Genomic DNA, 21,633 nt, shown 5'->3' on the forward strand with positions numbered 1-21,633 from the left:
ATTCTTTTGGTAAAACCAAAAAGAAGAGTTTTTAGACAGATATTTTAAACTACAAACAGACCTTACTTAAAAAAAAATAGGATCAAAGTATTCTATATTTCTTTCTCTCCGATAAAGACATTCTAACATTTGAAATATGCATGGTCCCCATGATCTAAATCCATTTTTCAATTATAAATAGTGATTAAAAGAACTGGCATAAATACTTCTACCTGCATGTATCATTTGAAACTTTATTCCAGTTTGTGGAGTGATTTAAATCTTCTCAACATCGTCTACCTTTGTAGTGAAGCTACATTCAAGGAACAGAATCAATTAGTTTGAGTTTCATTTTCTATCCTCATCCTGAAAAAAAAATACACACATAAATTACAACAGGACCAGAAAGAAGATGTTAATTGAAATTTTTAAAAATTCATTGATCTCTTGGGCCTACAAATGAGATGCCTATTCTCTAAAATTATGCACTAGTCATAATTACACATACTTAAAATGCTTAGCCTGACATCTGAATACAAATTGACAAACCTAAAAAAGATTTGCCTGCATTTGTTTCAAAGACTCGAAATAAGCTCTTGTTTGATAGATGTTAAATTTATATGTTTGCATTTAATACTATAATTTCAAAAATGATTTTCAACCAGAAAAAAAAAAAACTTATCTGTCAGTAATACGAATTGGGGTTTTGAGTTTAAGAAGCAAACTGTGTACACAGCCCAAGTTTTTAAGAATCCATTAACAGGATTTTCGTTCATCTGCCAGAGCTGATTTTTAAAGAAACTGTATTAAGAAATAGAGCAGAAAGAAATGTGCAGGCGCTTCTTGCCAAACCCCTGGCAATGTGCATATTCTTTAAAGTCTCAGCTTTTATTTGGTTGTATTTCCAACTGTTTAGTTAATCTTTATTGACTTGTGTTTAATTCTCAGGAAAAGGAACGTATTTGTGACTTGAGAGAAGTTTCCTGGTGTGCTAAAATGGCCTGTTTACTTTCCTTTGCTAATTCTTGTGCCTTGTTAAGGATTTGGAAGTTTGCAAGACCCGAAATAGACACCTGGAATTCTGTACCCAGGGGAATGGATAACATTTTCTTGATGTGTGTCCTATTTGAATTGTAGAAAGAGCTGGGTTTTTTTAAATCTGGGTTAAACTAGTCAATTCCATTACTTGTCACTAGAGTTAAAACCCAAGAGCTCAGAAGACATTCTATAGGGCAGGGAAAATGAGCCAGAGAGACCATGGGATGCATGACACCAAGCAACTGTATGTTAGGATGTTATGACCATCTGAACACCAGAGGTAGTAGGGTAGAGTTACCTTTGATTGCATGATGACAAAAAAATCAAACTCAAAATATCTCAGTCTGAATTATCAATGCATATATTCTCGCAAAACAAAAACAAACTTGTGTTGTTTCCCCTATCTCAGTTAATGTCAAAAACCCAAACCACATTATCTCCAATTCCTGGTTCCCTAAATCAGTAAAGCCATTAGTCATGAAGTCTTGTCAATCATGCCTCAAAAATGTGTCCAACAAACCTGCTCCTCTCCCTTTTCATTGTTGTTGCTGGATTCCTTTCCCGGCCACATATTATGACAGTCTCCACCTTCAACCTATACTCTTCCTTCACTAGACTATTTGCATGAACTAGAAATACCAAGTACTGTTTGCTTGTTCCTTGAGTTCAGACTTTGTTACCTCTATTCACCCTTCAGGGCCACCCATGCCCCATACTCCTAGTAGAATTCTTCTCTCTTTAAATGAAACAAGACGAAACCAGAAAGGGAGACAAACCATAAGAGACTCTTAATCTCAGGAAACAAACTGAGGGTTGCTGGAGTGGAGGGGGGTGGGAGGGATGGGGTGGCTGGGTGATGGACATCGGGGAGGTATGTGTTATGGTGAGCGCTGTGAATTGTGTAGGACTGATGAATCACAGACCTGTACCCCTGAAACAAATAATACATTATATGTTAATAAACAAATTTAAAAAAAAAGAGTTTTTCTTTTTTTAGCATCCTCCTAAAGATAGATTGGTATTGATAACACACCATTACCATGAACATAATACTTAGAGGAAGCTAATTAGTATCTCCCCTATTACACAAGGCTTTCTATTGAGGAAAGGCTTGTCTCGTTCCACTTTCGTATCCAGCCCCTATAACTGTGTCCAGCATCTGATTAGTGCTCAATATTGTACTTCGGTTTAAATAATCAAGTGACCACAGAACAACTGGTCAAACAATGAAGTGTTCAAAATTAGCAATGAGGTAAATGTATTTATCAATAATTTGCAAAGGATTTCATTTGACTTCAGCATTTTTTGCAATCTTTTTTCCATGCTTTACAATACCCTTATAAGCTAGGGATCAATTCATGTTAGAAGAAACTCAAGGAAAAAAGTGAGTTGGAGTAAAACCGTCATTCTTAGCAGATGTGCTTAATAAACCATCAGCTTCCTTCTTCTAAAGAGTGTAAAGTTCTTGTAATCTATATTTTATATCATCTCAGCATGCAAATGAGTGCTATTCAAGGAAACAACTTCACTCAGCATTTGAGCAGTGTCACAAAGACAAGCTGGTAACAGGAAAAATTAATAGAATTCACTTCTTCTTTTTTTAAGATTTTATTTATTTATTTGACAGAGAGAGACACAGCGAGAGAGGGAACACAAGCAGGGGGAGTGGGAGAGGGAGAAGCAGGCTTCCCGCCGAGCAGGGAGCCCAATGCAAGGGCTCCCAGGACCCTGGGATCATGACCCGAGCCGAAAGCAGATGCTCAACGACCGAGCCACCCAGGCGCTGCTAGAATTCACTTCTGAATGTTGAACCTGCTCTTACTTTATACTGACTTTTACTTCCCTAAATAGAAGAGCTTCCCATATGCCATATACGCTTACAGATTTCATCAAGAACAAGAAATATCAATTGGCTAGGGCTATAATTATATTTTCTTTTCCTCAACTTGGTAAGAAGTACTTTGATACCTCTCTGTGGGTTCTTTCCTACGTGCTGTACATAATGGGTTAAGCGACCACAAAAATCATTTAAGTATTTACAATACCTATAAACAATAGCAATATTTCACATTTAATACTCTTTAAATGTGATCTGTATTTACCCAATTAAATATTACTAAAGCCTGTTTAGTTAAGAATTAGTTTTAGCCTCATTTTACACATAAGGGTAACTAAGGAACATAAAGGCTCAAATATTTGGGCATAGTTACACAGCCAGGAAGTAACAGAGCCTGGAATCAAACCCTGTCCATGTTATGAGGGGGATGAAGGAGGGAGAAGGGAGAAATGCTAGCAAGCAGTTCAGCCAAATTTTATTGTTCAGTAACAACATGTATGACCTTTAAATGCTTTTGTTCTTTCTGTGTTTAAACTGTCCAGTGTACACATACGTGTGTATACATGTATATGTTTTACCTTGAACTATCTAGAATCTTTTCTCTAGGATGGAGAAATAGACAAAAGAGACAAATACCTTCTGAAGTGGAAGAGAGTAAAAAAAGAGCTTTAAGGATTCTAAAACTCTTAGAAATGACAAGTCTAGATATCATGAGATTAAAGAAGAGTAACCACGATTTTTAAAATTATCCTGGGAACAAAAGAGTTGAGACCTCAGTACACTAACATTTAAATTCTCAATTTCAGTGGAGATTGGGTTTTCATGAAAGCTGGGAGCCCTTTTCCATTAGCTACGAAGCCCGAGCATTCCCTTTCCTCAGCTTATGCCCTCAAGTGAGAACTGAATTATGACTGGTCATCTTAGGAAGAAAATGACTATTACAGGACACAAAATGGGGTGGGGTGGGGGGTGGCTAAGGAAAGGCCTGACATGTAGCTTGTAAAGTGCAGCAGCTGCGGCCTGTTTTCATGAATATCTGACATGTTTCTTTGGCTACTCGCCAAATTGAGCTGTACCCAGCACTTCTCCCATCCTTCCTGTGCCTTCAAGATCCTTTGTAACTGCTACTTGAGACTCCAGTCCACTCCAAATCAATCCCTTCGGTTCCTTCCTCCCCTTAATGTGCAGGCATCCCACCCTAATTAATTAACCCAACACCAGCTTCATTCAGGACCTTCCCACACTTTGCCCCTCCACGCAGCGCAGAAACATCAGCACATTCCTTACTTCATCACTTGTCAACTCCCTTTCTGTTAAAGACCAGTGTCCCCTTTCCCTGACCTGGCCTCTGATTTGATCTCACTTTAAAGTATCCCACTTTAAGAGACAGTAACAAATGCTGCCTTTTTCCTGTTTGGTTTGTTTATTCACGTTCACCAGACCTATTATAATTAAAGACCAAGGGACTTAGAAGAAGAGCTCAGGAGGATACTTTATGCATTCGATACGTGGATAAACTCAATACTGGATTTGTAATGAAGCTTTACTTTGCCTATTACTAAATGTGTGACCTTGGGTGAGTTTCTTAGACTCTTGTCATTCGTTCAAATACTTGCTGAGCACCCATGAGTGTGCTAGGTCCTATGCTAAATGCTGGTGCTGCAATGAAAAAAATAACAAAAATTTAAAAAACCCTGCTCTCGGTGAAGCTTATATTTTAGAGAGGGGAGATGACCATTAATAAGTAACAATATACGTAGATATCCAGGAAGAAATATAAAGCATGAGGGAAGAAGGGTAGGGAGTGCTGAGATTGGGGGGAGGGGGAAGGGTGGCAGATACTAAGCTATGGGGGCTGGAGAGCCAGAAGGAGCAGGAGGTGATATCAGAGTAACAGAGAACGTCTATGTGATGGTAGGGGCTATGGAGTTTTCTTTAATTGAAATGGTAAGTTACTAGAGGTATTGATTAGAAGAGTAACATGATTTGACTTACGTCTAAAAAAAAAAAAAAAAAAAGCCTCAACTAATTCCTCTGTAAATGGGGAGAAGTAACGTTGTGTTAAGTCCAGACTTCCCACTGGAATCCCTGTGCCACCGCTGACTTTAAGCTAGTCACTTAACTTTTCTAAGCCTCAGTTTTCTCAGTTTAAGGTAGAATTGATAGTAGTTCCTATTTTCTAAGAGTTTTTTGAAAAATAAATTAAATGGTACGTGCTGTCAAGGTGGTTAGCACGGAGCCTACCACATGGAAAGGCCCAATACTTGCTAACGTTCTCAGGCCTCTGAGGATCAGGGGATATGACGTATGTGGGGTAGTTGGTGTGTCGTCCAGCACAGTGAGCACTTGGATGTCACCCTGGCATTATCAATGTCTAACCCACTGGCTGTTTTGAAATAACTTTGTACATTTTAAATTTTTATAATATTACCCTTAAAAAGAGAGCAGCAAACGTTCATGGATAATTTTCAGATCTCTCAGATGGTCAATATAGCATTGGTTGAGTGCTACTCTGTGCAAAGCACCTTGCTAGGCACTGGAAAATCATTCATACTCAGGTGAAAAGGAAGAGATGTAGTTAGAGATAGGTAGAGATAGAGGGATAAAGATGATCGATTGATCTATCGATAGATGACAGATGATAGACTCTTGTCAATCTTACACATATCTATCTTTAAACCTATACAACTTCTTTAAAAGAAGAGAAAGAGTTAAGTGAGACAAGTGTCTATGTTTTCTGACCCCTGTCGTGAGGAAAAATAAGACCTGGTCTCCTGAAAGAAAGAAAGAAAGAAAGAAAGAAAGAAAGAAAGAAAGAAAGAAAGAAAGAAAGAAAGAAAGAAATGTGAATCATCAACTTCCTGGTCACATACCAATCTGGAACCTCTCTTGTCCATAGCAGTGACACGGTGACGCCACACCTTTGGCTGCAGTCGGGGTTTTGGAGGCACAGTGATTCTTCACAACCCTGTTCCGTTATCCAAAAGTTACGTGGCTTGTACCTCGTTTCTTTCCTGTCACCTTAGTCTGAGAGGTCGGGTCTCACCTTGTTTCCCTTGCCCACCACCACCTCCCCCCCCACACACACACACACTTCCAAAACAAGCACACATCCCCAAAGCATGTGTCTTTTTGGAAGCGCAATGACATAACTTAAATGTGGTTTAATAGCCCTTCACAAGGAGAAAAGGGAGATTACTGTAGAAGCCTGCAAGAGAGTAAGTCCTGGCTCTTTCCTGCCCTTCACACATCACTTTCTTGAAGGACAGACAAAATTACACATTTTTCTTCTCATTTCACCTAATAAAAATCCAAGGATGTCCTCTTAAAATTAGCTGGGAAAGTATCCTTGTCTTATCGTTACTTTAAAAAAAAATTATTCTTCACAAGACCAGGTAATACTTGTAGTAGATATAAGCACTAAAAATATTTGGATGTCTTTCATGTATAATTTAAAATAAAAATAAAGTTAAAATCTAAAGACGGTTTTATCTTTCAAGTAATACTAAAGTTGCAATATAATGCAGCTAAGACAGTTTCTTTTTAGACTTCTGATCCTGTATTACCTATTTCCTTCCTCCTTAGCCTACTTCTTCTGGTGCCCTGCTTAGCTGGTGCCCGGAGAAAGCCATCTTTATGTGGTGACAAATCCAGCCCTAAATCTGTCCTGCCAAAGTTGGTGCTCTAGAATGCTCCGTGCCGACTTCTCCTCTAGTAGTGATCAATTATACTACAAATGAGTTATATCCTTTTGCTTTACTGTAATATCAGTCATCAAACCATCAAAAGAGGTAAATAATGGCAGATAGAAATGGCACTTAGGCCTTCATGAGACAGAGAGGTGTGATTCGAATAACCAAATACAAAAATAACAAAATACACGAAATCAAGCATACCCTTTTTAAATACATCCTTAGAAAGGGCACAGTTAGAAATATTAATTTCAGAGGCATTTTACTCCTGGACATATTCTATTTTGCCTGCAAGAACAAGTGGGAAAAAAATGAAAACACATAAGACAAACACTTCAACTGTCTTTTTCCTCCCAGTTGATTGAAGAACACTTGAGAGGAAAATGTCTCCTCACATCAGAGGTAAGGATCAGTGGGCTCCATTTTTCCTGATATACGTCCACACTATGAGTGAGATGTGGGAAGGAGGGATAGGGTAGGGGCTCTATCTTGAAAATTCACAGCTTCTCCTTGCCTTCCAGTTTACGTAGCCTTTTTTGCATAAATATCCAGGTGTTGTGGTTTTTATTTTTTTCTTCCAGACAAGGCCGGGTGTCTTCTGATTCTACCCCTCTTCTCTTATCCTCCAGAGGGCGCCATCTCCCCAGGGTACTCGCTGGGAGCTCCTAGGTTTGGGGTTTGCTTTGGGTGGGGTCAGAGATGTCTTGCATCTGTGCCAGGCGCCCTTGTGTTGTCTGTGGCCCCTTGTGCCTGGGCACGACTTGTCCATCCTCTGTGGAGTCGTACCTCAGTGGGGTGCACCGTCTTCATGCTCTGGTTCCCCTGAGAGCAACCAGCGCCTCTCCCTGGGCTGAACCCACAACCCGCACAGCCCTCTTGTGATCAGCTATCTCTGGACTTGGAATTTTTACCCCAGGACAGAAGCTGAGACACAGGTGTTCCGTACCCTTGCACCCTTTATTCACTCCTCCTGTTACCTTCCAAAAATGGAAGAGGCCAACTTTCCCCTCTTGTACAATCTAAACTTTACCTCCTACAGAGTAGCTTTGGTCAGCCTGCTTCCTAAACCATGAAGATGCGTGAGGAGCAGGGAGAGAAAAATTGGCTAGTGAATAAGGAAACATTAATTGAGAAGCATTTCCAAAATATCACATATGTTGGCATGAGTAAAGTACTGATTGCCTATATTAGGATGTCACTGGTTACAGGTCTTTCTCCCGTACTATGCTGGGAGCCCCTCAAGCTTCTATTCTGGTTTGGAATCCTCAAAAGGCACAGGGCACAGCCCGGTATTTAGCATAGAGTCAATCACTGACTGATAAATAATGACATAGTTTGAGATTTGGGTGAGTTTTCATCTTTGTGTTCTTACTTTTGTTTGAACTTGACCCTATAGTTGAGTGCAGCAGACCAATATCTGGTTGAAAATCTTCATAGATAACCCCATTCATACATACAATACATACAAATATTAGTAAGACTATGCTAGCTAAAGCATCTGTGTTTTTGATTGTTAATAGCAGTATGATGGAACATTTTTGCTTTTTAAAACATTTAAGATATTCCAGAGAAATCTGTCAAAACAATTATAGCATCCTAACATCCATTTTTTTTTTTTTTTGGCTTAAAACATCAGAAATTGATTGCCTGTAGTTCTGAAATCAAGGTGTTGGCAGGGCCATATTCTCTCTGAAGGCGCTAGGGGAGGATCTTTTCTTGCTACTTCAAGCTGCCAGTGATTGCTAACAATCCTGGGCATTCCCTGTTGTGTGGCTTCCTAACTCCAAACTCTGCTTTCATCTTCACATGCCACCCTTTGTGGTTGTGTCCAAATTTCCCTCGTTTTATAAGGACATCAGTCATTGGATTAGGGCCCACCCTTATCCACCACGACCTTATTTTAACTTGATTACACTGGGAGGGACCCTATTTTTAAATAAGGTCACATTCACAGATTCTGGATAGACATGGACTTGGCAGAGGAAACACTATTCAACCCAGTACAACAATTATATTTGGGGATTTTGACACTCCAGTCTCAGTAAGTGACAGAATGAGTAGACAAAAATCAGTAAGGATGTATCAACCAACTTGACCTAATTGACATATATAGGACACTATAAATAACAATGGTAAAATGCAAAGTTTTTTCAAGTGCACCTGAAACATTCACCAAAATGGGCCATACAAAAATCGAGTTATACTCAAGTCTAAAGGATTGAAATCATACAGAGTATGTTTTGTAATAAAAATGGAATTAAAATAGAAATTATCAACAAAAGATACACAAAAATCGCAAATACATAGAAACTAAGAACACACTCTAAATCACACATTCGAAATAATTTTGGAATTATACAATAAGCTTCTAAGTTTCTTCCCTTTCCAAGGCAGGAATCACAAGGAAACATTTTGAACTGGATGTTACTGAAGACATAAGAGATCTAACATCCATTTTTCTTCTTACAAACTTACCTAGAAAATTGGCATGTCGTGAACATTTGAAATCAAAAACTGTTAAAGGGATGAGGTAAGATTGGTCTCACCAACTGCAGTTAAATAAACTATCTTTATGTCAATAACTTGTTTTTAACATGCTTTTATTTCATTAAAATATTGCTTCCTAAATGTTAGCACATCTACCTGCATCCTATAGAATTAAACTTCCCCATAAATAGAAATAACCAAGATTTCCATGCTTTTAGCTAACTGGGGAGATTTTAAAGGAAGTTTTTAAAAAATAACGTATATTCAATAACATATAGTGCATACATATGTATTCTATATCAGATATAAAACATAACATATACATTTGATATAGGGGTTTCTAACCTGTGATCTATAAACCTAGGAGCATGATGAGCCTCAGTGTACATTCAGATTTTGTAAATATATGGGCATCTCTCTCTACTGCTTTCCTCTAATTCTTGGAGGAATCCATGAACCCGAAACTTTAAAAACCAGTTTTAGAGATGAAAGTGTATTTCAATGGTATTCGTTACTCCCCATACTCTCTTCTCTCTAGTGATCTGTTAGGGTTTTGGTCTGTTATTGACGTTTTGGATGTCCAAGCAGCGAACATTGCAAAACATTGAGAATAATCCTTTTAATGCAAAGAATGACCAGATGTGATAACATAACACAGCCCTGTTTGGGACTCTTGATTTGTTTAAAATTTAAGTAGCATTACATCTCTTTACAGAACTGGCTTAGAATAAGCATGGAAACAGCTTTTATGCTGTCTATGAGGCCAAAAAATAAACGCAAGTCTGCACATTTTTTATTTGAAAGCATTCACAAATGACATGCAAGGCATAAACGTTGGCCAAAAGCCACGGCTAAGCATTGTGTTAAAAAAAACAACTGTATGTTTTTGAGCCAAAAACTATTTAGGAATCAGTTATTTCCCAATTATTAAATTAAGAATAAAACCAGGAAAAAATTATTTCATGGAATGTGCTTTAAGTATTGCCTTCCAGTCTAATAGCCATGACAATTTGAAAAATCCAAATACAATTGATCAACAGCCTATGTAAACAGTCATGCAGGACTGAAGAGGACACGCCTATTTACATTAACAAGAAATAGTGCTAAAGGCAGCTTGGTGAGATGCTGAGAAGTAAAAATAATGGAATAGATGTGTATTAGGAGCAATGATTCTACACACATGTTCTGAATACTTCTGTTTAGATTAATGTTTTCCTGCAAATAAAACTGGTTATCATCTAGTTTGGGTCAAATAATGCGGCTACAAAGATGAATCTTCAGTAAGCAAGGTATTTGGTCATTCAGGGCCAAGATATGAGAGTTGTTCTGGGAAAATATTAAGTGAGCAAAAACATTTTGGAATCTAACTGCAGCACCTATAAAAGTTTTAACCTGTGTGACAATAAATAATAAAACTTCAAAACAAATCCAAATTTAAGGTCTTCAAGGTATAAGTGTCAACGTTATAGGGCATGGAAAAAACATGTACCTTATTTGATATCCCATTTAAACAATATGGCTCTCCTCTGTGTCTGAATAAAACATTCTGACACTCTTAATTATGATGCTAACATTCATATTGAATCCATGCCCATCTTGGAAAAGTTTAGTGAGATGTACATGAGTAGACACCTCTAACAATCTTGATCATTGGCTTTCAGAAGGGGATAGTCTGGAAATGACATCACACCAAAACATCCTGTTTGAACCCAAAGGTCAAGATTCAACAATGCATTTTTCACCTGAGGTGCTTTGTTTCAGGGTTCCATCAGAAGTATAGTTAATTTATGAATAACTGTATAAATGAACAAAAGTGGTGTATTTATGACTCCAGGGAAAAAGACATTTAGAAGGCCGTGTCACCTTCTCCTGCCGTCTAAAACTGATCTCGGGAAAGTCCAACGAGTGTGTGATTACTTCTACTGCTTTGTCTTCCCTGACCATCCGTGTGGCCTAGACCTAACAAACCCACATTCTCAAGCTGTGTTTCCTAACTCGGTCTGACTCTAAGTGTTTCAAGCTGCAGTTTAGGCCCATTTGCTTTTTCCATTCTTCAGTGGTGATTCCGAAATGACTTACAAGTACAAGGAAGAAAACTGAGGCATTCTGAGAGATGATGTTTGGTGATTGTAATCATTATCAATGAGGAATCCCTCCCTCAAGGTTTCACTGTTTTTGACTGGGACACAGAAGGCGCACGCTCCAAGGTCGGCAGGGACCGGTGGTTCATAGGAGGTGAGTGGAGAGTAACAGTGTGTGGCCCTCATAAAATGAGCAGTCACTATTCCATTTCACCTGTCACTTTATGAAAAGAACACTGGCTTTTCAAGGTTATTTTCAAGATATCTGAATTTTTATGTGACGACTCCTGCTTGCTAATTGCAGCCACTAATTCTAAGTCTCTTAACTATCGTGGAGGCCTGCAGGCCAGACACAGCAGTGAATATTTCATGTGCCTGTGATCCTGGAAAAAGGTCTTTGCTGCCCTGAGAAGTTGGACGAGTAATCTCATCTGTAGGATGGATGGGAAGGCTGCCCTAGCAGCAACTTCTTTAGAAAAATGACATCATACCAAATGCACTTTTTTGTGGCCCGTCTTTTTAGTTCATATATTTATTTAAGACTGATTCTTTAAAAAAAAGTATAAATTCAATGCTTATGATAAGAGTCATTGCAATTCACGTTCTCCAACATAAGCACAAATACACCAAATTTCTCAAGAGTATAGTGTTGAGGATCAAAATAAAACAAAACAAAGGGCAAAGCAACCCTTCCCCCAAAATAATAGCTTTCCTCAAGCCACTCATTGGTTGTATGATTCTGTGGTCTTCTCTTGACCAAGAAGAGACTATGTTACAAAAACACACAGCCAGGAACAAGTGAGTTACAAAGCAATTGCGAAAAACGCGTATATACGGTACAGCAAAACAGTGAAATGTTTTTCTTAGAAAAAACTTCTCTCTCTGTCAGCAGCTCCAAATACTAATACAGACTTCATTCCCAAACTAGTTTTCTTCTTAGATTCTGTTTTAAATAAAATTTACATTTTGTTTTAAAAACAAAACGTTGTGGCAAAACATGTATCAGTGGATAGAGTATTTTCAGTAGAGTCTCGGTCACACGCACCAATATTGAGTTCCATTACTACAACAAAAAAGACCCACAGAAAAAAACCCACGAAAGATTCTGTGTTACTTGTCTTATACTAATATTCAGAGATTATTAGGTCCACCTAATGCTGATACAGCTATTCATATTTTCATTTGCTTCCTGAATACAAGCCACTGATAAATCCCTTTCCTGCTAAGCATCCTGTTCCCCATTTTTGAGATTCAATAAATCAAATTTATGAAATCATCTTGTAATACAGATGCTCCCTTTTCCCAACCCACATATTCTTATAAAAATTTAACAAGAAAATTTAAAAACATCTCGTCAACATTGTTTTTACAGAGCAACTGTTGGTTATAAACAGTCTTTTAGGTCTCAAGGAGATTTAAGATACTTCAAAGACTTGGTCTAAACCCTCTAAATCCAGGTTGCTCTCATGAATTTTCTCAAGCATGGTATGTTAAGTTAAATGCTTACATTTTTTTTAAGTGTTTCGTTATGCGCTAGAAAAATTGGAACGGATCTCATTCTCAGAAGCAGACATTTCTGGAATTGCCATTTTCACTAGTTCCTTTCTTTCTTTTCAAAAGATAAAGAAACTAATGCCCATGTTCACTGTTTTTATATAAACATCTTTGATTTTCCTTAAGAAATAACCTATCTCATCAACCCAAGACAATGTATATGAACATATTTTGATGCATGTTAAAAAAAGAATTCCTCACAACCTGGTTTTGCAGATGGCCTTCTTGGTTACTTTTCTTATCAGGAAAGAGGCTGATCTGTTTTCTTTTAGTATATCCTTTGGGTCAGTGGCAAGAAAAAACAAATAAAGGCCATCTTGATAATTATTAGAAGTTTTTGCAAATAGTAACTACAAGCATCAGGCTAATCCGAAATGCTCGGTTAATATTCAGTGGTACATAACTAGATTTTTGAAATTCTGAATTGAATAATTTATAAAAGTATGCAAAATGGTGAATATTTATTTTAAACTAAAAGTCATGGTGCATGTTTCTTCCCTTAAGCTTTAGGTGATGATATAGGTCAGGTTTACCCTGGAAGGTTTGGATTACTCGGGTAAAAAAGAAACATAATTTTTGAGGGCAGCATTTTTTATTTCACAAGAAAGATTCAATTAGACCAAATAAATAATTCCTCAGCTTTTCAGTGTTCTTTCACTAATAAGAAAGAACTATAAGCAACAATAATTTTTTGTTTCTTGTTTTAGTACATATTTCAAAATTTTTACAACCAAGAGGAACACAGATAGTTCTTTAAAAGTTCATTTCCTCTAAAATAAAATGAGTAGCTCTTACCACTGACTGGATATATTCCCCTGGGCTTCAAACTTGGAGAATAAAAGAAGCAAATGTTTGTTCTATTTGTTATAATGCCAGCCCTATCCATGCAAAGTAAAAGAAGCTGTAAAAGGCATTCATTTGCATGCCTATTTTGCTGATGAGATGTGAATCTTCCCATCATATGTGTAATATGTAGGAAGTGATAAATGCTCAGCCTGATACTGAACAATCACCTTTAACAAAGATAACCTTATTATGAAATTTATTCAGAATTGAATCATGGCTGTAACTATTCTTTGCTTTGTGCTTTCTGCATTTAAAATTTTTTCCAAAATGAATGCAATGCATCTATTTAAAAAAGAAGTAAATTCGAATCATGGTTTTTAAAGTTCCAAGGACTTGTGACATTACATACCATTAATTCTGGCCCAGCTCCAGAACATATAGAGATATTAATAAAAACAAAAGGTATGAGATCTCCCTCCCCTCAGAGGAAAAAAAATTTTAATTGGTATTTCCTTGATATTTTATAATAAATTGCTGCTAGAAGAATGCTATACTTATAGTGAAAACTGGACCTATTCTGTCTCTCATTACAAAATTAACCCTTTAATAATTTTCTTTTTTATTTCATACTAACAATCCTAAACAAGAATCTTTCTTTTGAGCACTTATGTGTCAAGTATTGTTAGTTACTAGAGAGTAGCAGGTTTAAATTCTTTTATATCCCCTTCTCTCTCTTTCTCGCCCTCTCTCTCTCTCTCTCTCTCTCTCTCTCACACACACACACACACACACACACACACACACACACACACACACACACCAAGCACAGAGTCATGTATCTGGGCACACAGTAATTATTCAAGCAATTGTTGACACTTACTGGACAGTAGGGCCTTAGTTAAGCAATGACACTCTACCTGTGATACTTCAACTCATAAAGTTACAGAAAGGATACTTTTTATAGTTCTTAAACACTCAGAGCTCAGGTTCCTACAATGCAAAGATCAGTATTTACCCCAGTTGCTTTGAGTTTTCTCTGTATTTTCTTCAAGATCCAACACCCATCCATCAATAGAGAATCTCCAAATGACTTATAAAAACACTTTGAAATTCCCAATAAGATACATGTTTATTTTCCATTCATTCCCTGTTCCCAGAACATGAGCCTTGATAGCCTATAAAGTAAAGTAGCCCAAGATGTTTAACTGTCCAAATTATAATAGTAACTAGCATTCTTGCTGTGCAAGTAGATAAGGTGATAAGTATCCTTAGAATGAAATGCAAATCACATAACTAGATTGCCAAACACTGTGCTAAATTTCTCCTTCACTCTTATATAGACAACAAGTGTCTGATTTTATGGTATATTTATTGCATCACTTACTCTCTTATTAATTCACTTGTTTTTGTATCTTTTTTTTTAATTTATTAACTTGAGAGAGTGTAAGAGCTAGAGAGAGCACAGAGGGAGAGGGAGAAGCAGACTTCCCACTGAGCAGGGAGCCCACCCGCCCCCATGGGGCTCAGTCCCAGGACATGGAGCTCATGACCTGAGCTGAAGGCAGACGCTTAACCGCCTGAGCTACCCAGGCGCCCCTGTATCCTTTAATTGGAAGCCAGTGCATAGTCCATACAATGGTTTTAGGGGCTGATTGTGTGCTACCGATGTCAATATATCTATAAAATTAATTACTGTATCATATTCTGAGGACAGCTTGTCAGGAAGCCACTTGTCCTGCAATAGGGAAGCAACATGGAGTTATAAATCTCTGTATAATTAAGAAGATACACGTGTTTAGCTATAAGAAGGTCTAGGCTTGTGTAGTCCCACGAAAGGAAGTCAGGTCTCATTTCTTTTGTTGCAAAGAAAAGTTTCAGAGAATCATTCTGCAGTGAAGAATCCTATGCCTAGGACACATAAGCCCATCAAATAGTTTAAACATTCTCCATTGCACTGAAGTACCTTCCTATAGTATTTAGCACCCAAATATTTCTCATCCTGTGCAAGAGCACACATGGAAGGAAGCATTTCCAGAGTTCAGGGGGATGTTCGCTTGGCAGGATCTCTTTGGAAGTGCTAAAGCAGGAAAAGGGAGTCAAAAGCTTTGGCCAATGGGATGTCAACTGAGTGGAGTGTCTTCATCTGGACTCCATATCTCTGGAGTTCATGCTGCCATGTCTAAAACCCCATTCTCAGATCACTAACTTCACCCAATTCCAAAGCCACTTCTTGGTTACACAAATTTTTTAAAAGGGTCTTCAAGGTAAAGGATAGAGCTTGTGTGTGGGTTTAAAACATAGATGCATTTAATCAAAATGACACAGAAGAGAAAGGGAATTGGAAAGCCCTGAGGTCCTGTTGAATCTCATTGCATTAACTCTAAACCTCACATAGCTCAGGAAAATCTGTGTTTTCTTTCAAATAAAGTGTAATCCTGCATCGGGGCTGCTGAGGTGATAAAAGAGTCAATGGCATTTTTACAGGGATTATGATTTTAACCCTCCTGCCATAGCTGATTCCGAATCTATCTATTTAAAATTCCCTCTTGCAAATTAAATGAGCTCTACTTTATTTCCTTTGAAACATATACATTGAGATTTTTACAAAGGTGGTGCTGATGCTGCCAAAGTGGACTTTCTTTTTCTGAATTTTCTACAGTTATTCCCTATCATTAACTATGTAGTAACAACCGCTGGCGCTGTAATTCACTCTGTACAATGTAAACCTAAATCAGTTGAAACTAGGTTAGTTATACGGTGTCTCAACAGAATCGACTGCATCACAAAGATAGTAAAGTGTTGTGTACTACAGATTATGTTCCATGTAATTTGTGGGTTCCAAAGTCTCAGGTATTTTAGGAAGTGCTAGGTGAGACCAAATAGTAAATCTACACAATAAATAGTATCCTAAAGCAAAAAGATTTTCATACTTACATTTGGAAATTGTATTTAAATACATTATACAAGTTCAATCTCTCTCAAATTATGCTACAATTCAAAAGTGGCCCATCTTGAGCAGCATTTTATCTATTTTAATGGAGAGAATGTAAATTCTTAGCTACATAAAAAAACAGATAGAAGAAACTCATCAACATCAAAATACCAGCACTGTGTTGACAGGCAATCAATAAATATCTGTTGAGTGAATGTATGACCCTTTTTTGCAGAGAACATTTACAAGTGCTAACAGCTGTTCATTTTCTCTATATCATACCATATGTTCTCCTTAGAGTTCTACTTTGGAAGCAATAAATGTTTTAAAATACAGTTGGAGCCAGGTTCCTCACACCTGCATGGCAGAACACCAAAAGTGCCCTCCCTACCTATGCCTTATAAAACTCAAGTGAGTCTGCAGTTATAGAAATCAAATGCCTACTGAGGGAACCAAATCAAAAAAGGCTGAAGAAGTACTGCTTACCAAGTGGAAGAGAGTACTTTGTAATGTGTAAAATGAATATTCTGGGGAACGTAGGAATTACAATAGCAAGCAAGCATCCAAGAATTTAGCGTTAGCAGAATCAACAAAAGAAGAAAAACTACCGTCCAAATTACACCAGATGGAAAGTCCATAAGCACATATAGCTAGTTCCTAGTACCGCACTTGAATACAGATTATATTGGCTAACTTTATTAATTTGCCTATCTGCAAACAACCATTTTCTCCTGTTCTCCAGGTCCTTTTCTTCTAATTGGTTCCACTGAATAGACAAAACTCTTTACTCCTACAGTGCTTCTTAGAGATGAATCATATGCTTATATCAGGAAAAACAGTTCACAATGGACAGAAAAATTTAAGTTAGAATTTTATTTTCTTCAGGGTGAAAAGCAAGTTTTCATGCTAACACAAGGACAAACATGTCAAGCGGGGCTTGGCATTATCTATACAAGCAAAACAAGAGTTGAGCATATAATACTTGTACCCAAGTACCCACAGCAGCATTTATAATAGTCCAAAAAAAAAGGGAAACAACCCAAATGAGCATCAACTATGAATGGATAAATAAAATGCTGTGCATCCATACAATAACATATTACTCAGCCACAAAAAGGAATGAACTCCTGATCCATGGTACAACATGGACAAAATTCAAAGACATCATGCTAAGTAAAAGCAGCCAGTCACAAAAGACCACAGAGTATATGAATCTATTTATATGTGAAATGTCCAAAATAGGCAAATCTATAAAGACAACGTATGTGGGTGGGGGAAGGAGAGAATGGGAGTGGCTGCTCTTGGGAGCTTTGGGGGGGCAATCTCTGTGGTAGGGGGAGGGGATGAAAATATTTTAGGTTAGATTGTAGCAATTTTGGCACAATCTTGTGAATATACTAAAATACCTTGAATTGTATATTCTTAATGAGTGAACTGTGTGGTATGTGAATTATATCTCAATAAAGCTGTTTTTCAAAAAGCAGAGGGAGGTTTGAATAATTACATGGACTTAGATTTATTTAGGAGCACAATTATTTACTTTTCTACCCAAATTAAATTCACTAGAAAGTTGCTGTCAGTGCTACTTTTTTTGATAATGTAATTCCTATATTTCAAACTTTTAAAGGTTTTTTTTAAATCTCTTCTTTAAGAAGAGTCTGAGCAAGCCTTTCGGCCAGAACCGCCATCTTCCAGTAATTTGCCAAAATGACCAATACAAAGGGAAAAAGGAGAGGTACCTGCTCTATGTTCTCTAGACCTTTTAGAAAACATGGAGTCGTTCCTTTGGCCACATACATGCGAATCAATAAGAAAGGTGATACTGTGGACACCAAGGGAATGGGCCCTGTTCACAAAGGAATGCCCCGCAAATGTTACCATGGCAAAACTGGAAGAGTCTACAATGTTACTCAGCATGCTGTTGGCAGTGTTGTAAACAAACAAGTTAAGGGCAAGATTCTTGCCAAGAGAATTAATGTACCCATTGAGCATATTAAACACTCAAAGAGCCGAGACAGCTTCCTGAAGCGTGTGAGGGAAAATGATCAGGAAAAGAAGGAAGCCAAAGAGAAAGGTACTTGCGTTCAACTGAAGCGCCAGCCTGCCCCACCCAGAGAAGCACACTTTGTGAGAACTAATGGAAAGGAGCCTGAACTGCTGGAACCCATTCCCTATGAATTCATGGCATGATAAACGTAAAGAAAATAAAAGACCTCGACTGGAAAAAAAAAAAAAAGAGTCTGAGCAAGTTACAAAGGGCAACATTTTTAAAAAGTTATGTCAGAGGTGGAAAACCAAAAGTGATACAATCATCACAATTGGCATCACTGTTTTTATCTTTATCTCTTGTTCTCCATTCCTTTGTTGCCATTTTTCTGTCCTAATACTATAATAATTTGATTTACCCAAATAAAGCTTTGTTTTCATGCTCGTCAGCATTAAGCTGAAGCTAATCATTTACCTAGGGTGTTGCCAAAAAATGACTTTTTTTCAGGTTAATAATAACAAAACAACACTGTTATGCTCTGTCACCCACCAAAATACTCTGGCATGAGAATAGAAAATTCTATTGGTTAACGGAGCTTGCACACTTTAACTGTGAAATAAATTCCATAATGGACAACTCAGAAATTTAATTTGGGAATCCTAAGAAACTCCCTCCGGTCCCAGTCCCCCCCCCCTTTGCTCTCTGAAAGGTTCAAGGAACAGCAATAACATTGACATTTACCTCTAATTTGCAGAGTATTTCATACGTTCTCCTTGGTATTCTTAGGATCATGCTAGCTTTCCTGGAACCCAGAAGATGCGGTCTTTTAAGTTACAATGTTCATATATAGTTATTTTCTGCCATTTCTCTTTGGCAGAAAAAACAAAATGGAAAACTTTATAAACAAGAAATATCTCAAGTAACAAAAATTATATGTCACCCTTGGCTCCACTAAGAGCTCCAAATCTGAAATATGGCAAATTTTTCCCACAAAAAGATGTTACTAACTCCTAGCATATATCTATACGTTATCTTCAACCACTGTTTAAACTCCATCTCTGACTGACAAATCAGGCAAGGTCTCCAGAAGTGATTTACAAAAATGGGGAAACTCTCTGCTCAGCAGAGTTCCAGAAGTCCATGACCATAAGAGTGATACCACAGTAGAAAAACGTGGAGCATCATGGAACTTGGCTGAAAATTGCACCTCGAGCCAGCTGAGCTCATCCCAAGATGTCCTAGGTGACAGAGAAGTTGGAGTAAAATAGACTTCCCTCTCTGGCTATCAACCAGACTGAGTTCTGTGAGCATTTAGAGCTCTGATCAGCAGCACAAAGACAGGGCCAAGCAGAGAGCAACTCCAGAGCTATGCCTTCCCTTTTGAAAGATAATTTTCAAAAGTATCCACTATCTCTCTAACAAACATAAATGTTTAGAAACATAAATACAACATATACTTTCTTTTCAGCATTTTATAATGCTAGGGGCTTTGCATAATAATCATATGCATGCCAAATAATTTGTAAAGAGTAAAATTTGAAAAGGTTGGGATAGATAAAATTGCATAAGAAAATTCTTTAAGGCAAACCATAAGAGACTCTTAAACATAGGAAACAAACTGAGGGTTGCTACAGGGGAGGGGGGAGGGGAGGGGGGTAACTGGGTGATGGGCATCAAGGAGAGCACTTGATGGAATAAGCACTGGGTGTTATATGCAACCAATAAATCACTAAAGTCTATCCCTGAAACTAAGACTACATCTTCTTGAATTTAAATAAAATTTTTTAAAAAAAGGAAAATTTTTTAACGATCAAAAATATTTTATTAATAGGATTAATTGGTTTTGCTTTTGTGAAATGTTATAATAATGTTTTATTTGTACAAATAAAACCCATTAAACCTTCTTACAAATGCTTAGGAAAAGAAAGTTCATCTCCCCTTACATTAATCATTTCTCTCAACATCCTGGACCTCTACATTCATATCATATGGATTCTTTATGAGGGACACATCTTACATATGAAATGTAAATGATGTCTGCAAATTAGTCCATTGCAAAATTAAATTACCTGCTCAACCTTTCTAGTTTATTTAATTCACCAAAACAAAACTTTGCTGCTTTCCTCAGATTTTTTTTTTTTTACTTCAATAGTGGTTTTGGAAGCAAATGGAACAATTGGGCTTTACTTTATATATTTTACGGTTTGCTTGAAGACCTGCTAGCTCCTTAGACAAAAGCTACCTGTGGACCAATCTTGGCCTCTGGTTAATTGTCTCACAGAGGCCTGTGCACCCCGCGGAGGAGGGCAGAGGTGGGGAAGCAACGTGTACAATAGCAATCATCGGGGCTATTAAAGTGGTTCCAAATCGTCCAGCTAGGCACTCAGGATTCACAATAATTCCCGGTGTTAGCGCTCGCTAAGCGACAAGTTGATGGGGCAGAAGCTGGGGAGGAAAATGACCCTGGAAGCAGAGTGTTGGTTTTACACCCGCGGGGTATCTGTTACAAGTGAATTTCCTCTGGCGCCAGCAGGTATTTTGAGCAGGCATCCAGCGGGATCCCAGAGGGGAAGGATGGAAGTGGGGAAGATGAAGCTCTAAGTTTGGGGATCAAAGCTTTAAAGATCCCAGAGGAAATCGGTAAGATCCGATTGATTGGCCCGAAGGCTTCAAGAGGGACGCAGAAGGTATTTTGAATTTCCAAGGCTTAAAACAGCAGGGCAAGGAGGTTGGAAAGGTAGGGAGCAAACAATATCCCAGAGGAGAAATCTTCACACCAAGGCGGTAAAATTCCAGACATGGCCACACACACACACACACACACACACACACACACACACACACACACACACACGACGAGAGGCTTTTCCCTAGCTTTTTCCCCAGGGACCCCAGAGGACAACTCCAGCCAGCGGATCACGCCCTCGTGCTGGGGCTGGGCTGCGACTCCGCGCAGTGGCCGGCGTCGCAGGCTGAGGCTCCCGGGCCGGGCAGGGGCGCTGCGGTGTGCGCGGAGGCCGGGGTGAGCCTTCCCAGGAGGTCTGGGAGGCACAGCCATTAAAGCCCGGCTGCCCCCTGACGCGCACAGTAAAAGTGACTGCGATTTATTTGGATTAGTCACTATAAAGGTCTAGGAAGACAGCTATTTATCCGATGCGGGACCTTGACAAATTGACTGGGCAGTGCAACGGAGGACAGTCCCTCTGACCCCGGGCCGTCCTGGGGCGGAAAGCAGGATCCTCCCACCGGCTCCCGACCCG

The 21,633-nt window shown here is 38.3% G+C and overlaps 1 protein-coding gene across 1 annotated transcript; it reads left to right on the top strand.

Moving 5' to 3' along the window:
- Window positions 1-18,076: 18,076 nt before the first annotated feature.
- Window positions 18,077-18,596, top strand: LOC112815229 (large ribosomal subunit protein eL21-like). Its single transcript, XM_073893506.1, has one exon. The coding sequence runs from the start codon at window positions 18,094-18,096 to the stop codon at window positions 18,574-18,576; it is 483 nt and encodes a 160-aa protein (XP_073749607.1). The 5' UTR covers window positions 18,077-18,093; the 3' UTR covers window positions 18,577-18,596.
- Window positions 18,597-21,633: the final 3,037 nt, after the last annotated feature.

This window comes from Callorhinus ursinus, unplaced genomic scaffold (assembly GCF_003265705.2).
Source record: "Callorhinus ursinus isolate GAN/ISIS: 27379988/994484 unplaced genomic scaffold, GSC_fseal_2.0 scaffold6, whole genome shotgun sequence".
Taxonomy (NCBI): Eukaryota; Metazoa; Chordata; class Mammalia; order Carnivora; family Otariidae; genus Callorhinus; species Callorhinus ursinus.